The sequence below is a fragment of the Schistocerca piceifrons genome, chromosome 1 (assembly GCF_021461385.2).
Source record: "Schistocerca piceifrons isolate TAMUIC-IGC-003096 chromosome 1, iqSchPice1.1, whole genome shotgun sequence".
NCBI classification, from domain to species: domain Eukaryota; kingdom Metazoa; phylum Arthropoda; class Insecta; order Orthoptera; family Acrididae; genus Schistocerca; species Schistocerca piceifrons.
This window is the reverse complement of record NC_060138.1, coordinates 444,091,303-444,099,250: the sequence shown is the minus strand read 5'-3', so window position 1 is coordinate 444,099,250 and position 7,948 is coordinate 444,091,303. Positions and strand designations below refer to the sequence as shown.

Genomic DNA, 7,948 nt, shown 5'->3' with positions numbered 1-7,948 from the left:
AAAGGCACCAGAGAGGCAGTTGTGACATGCGGCTGATAATGATTTGTCGACCCGGGAAAACCGTTCGTAAACGTAAAATGGTGCATGTTGTTCACAATTCTGAGGATAATATTGGTAAACTGTAGCGAAAGTGAGGTAATGTACAATATGTACAACAACCAAGAGAGAATAATAAGAATAGAAGGGAAAGATCGAAGGGCTCGGATTAAAAAGGGTGTAGAGAAGGGGTGCAGTCTTTCGTCCCTACTGTTCAGTCCGTACATCGAAGAAATAATGACGAAAACAATCGAAGGTTCAAGAGCGGGACTAAATTACGGGGTGAAAGTATACGAATGATGCGGTTCGCTGACAACATTGCTACCCTCAGTGAAAGTGAAGGAGAATTATATGAGCTACAGAATGGAATGAACAATCTCATGAGTACAGAACGTGGACTGAGAGTAAATCGAAGACATACGAGAGTAATGAGAAGCAGCAGAAATGATTACAGTGAGAAACGTAACATCAGAAGTGGGGATCACGAAGTAGACGAAATAAAGGAATTCTGCTACCTAGGCAGCAAAATAAGTCATGCCGGGGGTAGCAAGGAGGATACAAAATGCAGACCAACACTTGCGGAAAGCGCATTCTAATATGAAGCATAAGAGACTTCCTGGCAGATTTAAAGTGTGTGCCGGACCGAGACTCGAACTCGAGACCTCTGCCTTTCGCAGGCAAGTGCTCTACCAACTGAGCTACCCAAGCACGACTCACGACTAGTCCTCACAGCTTCACTTCAGCCAGTACCTCGTCTCCTACCTTCCAAACTTCACAGAAACTTCCGGCTCACAGTTTTAATCTGCCAGGAAGTTTCATATCAGCGCACACTCCGCTCCAGAGTGAAAATCTCATTCATAAAACATAAGTCTTAATTTGAGGAAGAAAGTTATGAGACTGTTTCATGGTACTAGAGTGATCTCTAGATAGTAAAAATTTTAGAAAAAGACTGAGACTGGAATATATCAAGCAAATAATTGAGGGGACGTGGGGTCGGCTTAGGAGACGAATTCGCGGGGCGCCGCATCAAACCAGTCAGAAGACTGACGACTGATACGAGAGTGATAGAGAGAGAGGCAGTACCAGCACAGAGAAAGAGAGAGAGAGAGAGAGAAATAGAATTTCTCGTTACATTTCTTGTAAGATTAGTGTCATATTGGAGCTGCAACACTCTTACAGCTCTTTGCTGTTCTTAATCTATGTAAACGATTTAGGTGACAGACTGAGCAGCCGTCTTACGTTGCTTATATTTAGGTGATGCTGTCGTTTACCGACTTGTAAAGTCATCAGAAAATCAAAACAAATTTCAAAACGATCTAGAAAAGATATCTGTATGGTGCAAAAATTGGCAATTGACCCTAAATAATGAAAAGTGTGAGGTCTCCGCATGAGTACTAAAAGGAATCAGTTATACTTCGATTACACGATAATTCAGTCAAACCTAAAATATGAAAGTCACCTATAGACATAGGAATTACAATTACAAGCAACTTAAATTGGTAGGAACACATACAAAACATTGTGAAGAAAGACTGAATCCGCGTTCTATTAGCAAGACACTTAGAAAATGTAAAGAATCTACTAAAGGTGACTGCCTACAATACGCTTGTCGGTCCTCTTTTACAACACTACTGTGCGGTGTGGGATCCTAACCAGACAGGGTTGACGGAGTACGTCGCTAGAGTTCTAAGAAGGGCATCACGTTTTGTATTATGATATCGGATACATCATTAAAACAAAGGCGGTTTTCATTGCGGCGGACCCTTCTCCCGAAATTCCAACCATCAATTTCCTCCTCCGAATGCGAAAATATTTTGTTGGCACTTTCCTACATAGGGAGAAACGATCATCATAATAAAACAAGGGAAATCAGAGCGCGGAAAGGTATAGGTGTTTGTTTTTTCCACAAGCTGTACAAGATCTTAATAATAGAGAATTGTTGTGAAGGTGGTTCGATGAACAATCTGCCAGGCACTTAAATTTGATTTACAGATTATCCATGTAGATGTAGATGTAGATGTACGGTTTTCGAATACTATCACTTCCTGGCGGGGCTTTGTATGTTTATGATTATTTACCGCGATTGGGCAATTTCGATTTTAATTGATTTAAATGTGGTCAGAGGCATAACAAACCTACATCAACAATCACTTGTTCCGCAAATAGTCTTTAAAAAAGCACACCATAGAAACATTGTAGTCGTGCATGTCAGCAAATAAAATAATCGAAATCGACGTTGTTAAAAAATAAAAAATGGAGGCAAGTTTTGGCTAATATACATAGCTTGGTGGAAAATGAACATGAATTTAAACAACTTACTGAGATTGGTGCATTAACGAAGAAACTCTTTATCTTACTTGCACCAAAATGTAAGATCATAGTATTTTGTACTCTTTACCTCATTTTGTTGTGCGTCCTGTTTCAGATCGTTTTGAACTGCTCAACACGGTTTGTAACAGCGGAGATTTGCGCAAATCTTGTACAGAACAGTGGAAATTTTCGTAATTCGTAATTAACTCGTTCTTTCGAATAAGTTGTGTTACCACTATTAACAAGAAGGCTGAGTCGCTAGCCTCGACTGTAATAGCAGCAGATAAACGACAATCGCATTTACTCCGATTTTTGCTTTCCTCAACGTGTGTACTGCTAATTAGTGTCACCTTCAGCTTAGTGGGACATCACTGATTAGGAAACTTTACTTACTATATAAGATAGTGTGTAACTCGTCGCCTTTCATAGTTGTCTTCACAATATACGTATACAGAGACTGGGCCGTGACAGCAATGAGCAGCAAATTGGTAATGGTTCTGTTTGGCGCGTGCTTGCTCGTGCTACATGCACCTTACGCTGCTGCTCAGGAGATAGGTATTCCCGAATTCTCTTTTGGGCCAGTGGGTGGTGACGATGGTGCTCAAGTGATAGGTATTCCCGACGATGGTGACTTTGGAGGCGAGCTGCCTACTGGAATCGGGCCAGTCGTCGAAACGAGCAGCGAGGGCAGCAATTCTACAGAACAGTCGACAACCGAGACCGAGGCCGAGGCGGAGGCCTCTACCACCGAACAAGGTACGTCGACTCAGTTACAGCTGTATGTTGGATAGTGCTGGCAGAGAAAGCGGACGAAGGGCAAGAAGGCGCGTACACCAATGGCTGAATTTTTACTGCCCATTCTGACAAATTCTGACATCTTCCTTTCCTGTGGTGGTTAGCGGAGGGGGTCTGGCATTGATTTGCTTACACCGGTGGAAAATTTGTTATATGTGTATGCAAGTTACGGGAATGATTGTGTAGAATGCTTGTTCATAGTGATGCTGGTTTCTTCTGTCGTGGATGAATATCTGAATGAAGCGACAGTGAGAAATGCCGAAACTTACCCTGGTATTATTGAATGGCAATGAATGGGATGCCAAGTTAAATAGTTCAAGCCGGCGGACGGATCAACATCAACTGTGTCTCATGATTTCATCCGATGAACCGAGAACGAGAGGCACCAGTCAAGACTCGAAAGACCCATAAGTAGGAACACCAGGGCTCTGCTATGTTTTCTCTGCTAACTCTAAATCACTAAAGAAAAATTCGGGAATCGTTCCGCTAAGGAGTCCGCAATTTATTTCCGTCATTCTTGCTTGTAACGTGCGTGTTGGTTCAAATATATGAGTACCATAAACCTGTATACTTTGTCCAATTTGCAGATTCAAATGCCATTATCATGACTGTTTTTAACTTCTGTGATACTTATGTTACTGAACATAGGGGCTCTTGTATGAAAGGATTACATGCCGATTAATACAATATTTTCTAAAGTGCAGAAGAAGTAATAGTAAAAACTAGAGTGGTCAAAGTTAGCATGGATCTGGGGATACACTGACTTTTCTCTACTTTCTCTAATGTCACTACCATTCCACTGTTGGTTCTCACTTCAAAAACACAATGAAACTTTACCCTCCACAAATAAAAACATTGATCTTAAGTTTTTTAAGTGTTTTATTACGCCTTAAATAAGAACAAACCTAGTATGGTATATAAATCAAACAGTATGCTCCATTTTCAAAATTATAAATATAACGATAGGTATTGGGTTGGAGTATCACATTCATAGCTTTAATTTTAGTTGAGTGTAATTCCTTCGCTTTCATCCCTCTTAAACGTAAATCCTTATTTCAAAACATCCGTTGCAATTAGAGTTAAGTTTACCTGTTCTTCATTTATCGAGTCATTATCTGACACTTGTGGCAAAACAAACATCATTGCTTGTTTCTGAATATATTTGACATTACTTGCTGCATCTGTATCACACCCTGAACCACAATAAATTGTAATTTGAGCAATATACGACTGACATGTATTTTTCTTACTTGTGGGCACATTAACAGTTGCAGATCAGCCTTCATCTGAATACTGATGGTTAATGTTCGTATTCCTTAGTCCCATACTGTCATTGGCGGCAATACTGTTTAACAAATTGTATTTACGTAGAAATAATGCGCATGACCACAGAAGTCGTGATATGCTGGCAGATATATAAAACTGAACAAAAAGCAAATCCGTAGTCTACTTCCAGAATTAATCCAGTAACATACATGATATAGATAAAAACTCCGATAGCTTTGCAGTTAAATGATATCGGTGTATTCTGCACAGCCAGATTTTAACACCTTTTTTCCTATGCAGTTGTAAGTCCCAATAGGTTCGCCAACTATTGCGCAAGAAAATCGGCTCTACATGGTGCCATCTAGCGTATAGTGATGGGACTTCACCAACAAACACTATATGGTGAACACGCAACTGACAGCCAGCAGATTGTAACACTTTTGGTGTATGAGTGGTCGAAGCAACCACGGCGATCAAAGTATAGACATTTTACGGGATTGTAATACCGCATTACAACTGCTTTGCACAGAACATTCGTTATACCTTTCGTATACGGCTTATTCTCAGACTCCACATATGACCTCGGTGCAGATCACGTTTACTCATACTTAGTGCAACATTCAACAACTTCTGTCTACACAAATGCAAATGAAATCGTCCACGCTGCGGAACAGTGCCAACTGAAATGAACATCTATCTGAAATTTGTGCTTCTCAAACTCTGAATAAAACGCTGAGATCTTGCTTTATTAGTAAGATGTCAAGCTAGAGACACTGAAGTCTTTCTGGTTATACCTAAGTGTATACTGCCATCTTATGTCCCCTTACAGAAAAGACAGCAGTTTCGAAAACTTTCCTCTGTAACGGGATTCGATCCGACTACCTCCAGGTCTAGCGCTTCCGTACTAAAGCGACCTCGGTTACGGAGGTGGCAATGAATACTAAACAGCCGCAGAGCACAAGAATACTTTCTAGTGTATGTCGCAAACACCAAAAGTGCAACACCAGAATAATCACAATAAAATCTGTAATGGAATGTATGAGGAAGTATTAGATTCTGCAGACATCTACAAATATAGTAAACCAAATTATTATGACTATGAAGAAATGGATTTACACATGCATGACGGCAGTCATATCTCAAGCATCACGAACAGAAATAAAAACCGCAGAGTGTAATAACATTACGAGAATGTCTTTTGTTTACTTTCGAAAACTTGTAATCATGCATTATTTTAAATGTTCATTTTAAAACATCTTCAGTCTTAAATTACGCTTCCCTTGAGTTTAGCTTATTAATGTTAGTTCTCATTATCTTTTGAGCTAGGGATTTTTTGTCATGTCGTCATTGCACAATATCCGGCAGCACGGCTTCCCCTATACAGAACAGATTGCTGTGGTGAGTAAGTTCTTTGTACATCGGTACAAGTATTACTAATGGTACACAGTTGAAGGTGGTCTTTCTGGGACATTAAGTACTACAGCCTCAAAAACGAGACGCTATATGCCGCGTCTGCACCTAATAAGAAAAGTGCTACTAGAACTCTAAAAAACTACTTGTTGTGTTTGTTTCTTCTAAAATGAGGTCAGTACAACATGTCACATGTATTATCGGCTATAATTGGAGGCAGTTTCTCAGTAAGACAGTAACAATCACAGATTGTAGTGTTGCGACATGCCAACGAATTAAGCTTGTTTATACCCTTATATCCACTAAGTACCGCACTCCAAAAATTATAAATATTGTAAAAGAAATTTAAAGTTTTTGACCTCATTTTCAGAATCCCGTGTTGGCAAAGGCAACTCGAGGCACATTGCAAACTCAAGGACTGCATCTCACGCCAAAGCCAGGACAGCTGCTAAAGCCAGGACAATAGCCAAAGCCAGGACAATAGCCAAAGCCACGACAGCTGCCAAGAAGGCAGGCAGAGCAGTGCACAAGGCGTGATCACAACTTCAACCTGGATTCTGCGTCACCATGTTATCAACTAATAAATGATTAACTTGTGTTGTGTATCCTGATTTGGGCAGCTTATTTCTCCAAGTGATTTTGAAGTAAAAATCTTGTTCAACGGAAGAAACAGTGTCGCTACATTTCTTGTAAATTTGTACCCCTGAAAGAGATATCAATCAAGATACATATCCACAGATTGTAAATGAGTTACCCCACTCGAGCATTGGTTCAAATGGCTCTGAGCACTATGGGACTCAACTGCTGAGGTCATTAGTCCCCTAGAACTTAGAACTAGTTAAACCTAACTAACCTAAGGACATCACAAACATCCATGCCCGAGGCAGGATTCGAACCTGCGACCGTAGCGGTCTTGCGGTTCCAGACTGCAGCGCCTTTAACCGCACGGCCACTCCTGCCGGCCCACTCGAGCATTGAACGAGAACGAGAACATTAACACTTCGATTTCAGTAACGAAGGAAGACGAAGAGAGGTTGAGTCACTCTTTAGTTTTATTCGTATTACCAGTTTCGACTTTTGTTACAGGTCACTTTCAAATCCAGTACCTAATTATTGCAAGACCAATTTCGTCAGCAGTGCGCAGATTCAGAGTATGTCCACCTTCTTTCGTTATATTAAAAGCGTTCTCAGTGTCCTCAGACGTCATTTCCTCAACTTTGGCTTTCTTTTATCACGAGAATGAGCGCCATTATTTTCTCTAGTAGGCATGCGACACGCTACGAAAGTGTACAGAATGTACTAGAAGGAAACGTCAATATTCAGAAATATGAGGGGATCGATCATTCGAAGCCAAAGGGCTAGTAAACATGGGCTCTAATACACATGCCTTAAGATCTAGGAGTATTTGTTCGTTTTCATTACCATGCAACTCACTTCTTTTGCAGAATGAGTGCCCACAGCACTTAATGTACGCGCTTTAGAGAACATGTTTGCTAGACTATTATTTCTTGTTTTGTGGCCGAGCGGCTCTAGGCGTTTCATTCCGGAACCGCGCGACTGCTAAGGTCGCAGGTTCGAATCCTGCGTCGGGAATGGATGTGTGTGATGTCCTTACGTTAGTTTGGTTTAAGTAGTTCTAAATTCTACGGGACTGAAGACCTCAGATGTTAAGTCCCATAGTGCTCAGAGCCATTTGAAAGATTTCATGTTTTGTTCCACATTACCTCCACCCGATGTATGGAAATCAAAGAGCTTGAGCAGAAGAAAAAAATGGTTCAAATGGCTCTGAGCACTATGGGACTCAACTGCTGAGGTCATTAGTCCCCTAGAACTTAGAACTACTTAAACCTAACTAACCTAAGGACATCACAAACATCCATGCCCGAGGCAGGATTCGAACCTGCGACCGTAGCGGTCTTGCAGTTCCAGACTGCAGCGCCTTTAACCGCACGGCCACTTCGGCCGGCTTGAGCAGAAGAGATTTATTTCAAAGTACTGACAATGAGGAAATGCTCGAGGCTCTCACCGTATGTATTTTAGAACCCATGTTTACTGGACTTTTTTGATCACTTAATATGTGTTGTTCTTCCCGCTCCTTACATACGCTACCAGACCTGGTAACAACACCAAA

General features: G+C 41.0%; 1 protein-coding gene across 1 annotated transcript; it reads left to right on the top strand.

The window, feature by feature from the left end:
* Positions 1 to 2,768: 2,768 nt before the first annotated feature.
* Positions 2,769 to 6,487, top strand: LOC124791394. The gene is made up of 2 exons (XM_047257856.1): positions 2,769 to 3,102; positions 6,188 to 6,487. Exons 1-2 carry the CDS (start codon positions 2,820 to 2,822, stop codon positions 6,352 to 6,354), a joined length of 450 nt encoding a protein of 149 aa, XP_047113812.1. The 5' UTR covers positions 2,769 to 2,819; the 3' UTR covers positions 6,355 to 6,487.
* Positions 6,488 to 7,948: the final 1,461 nt, after the last annotated feature.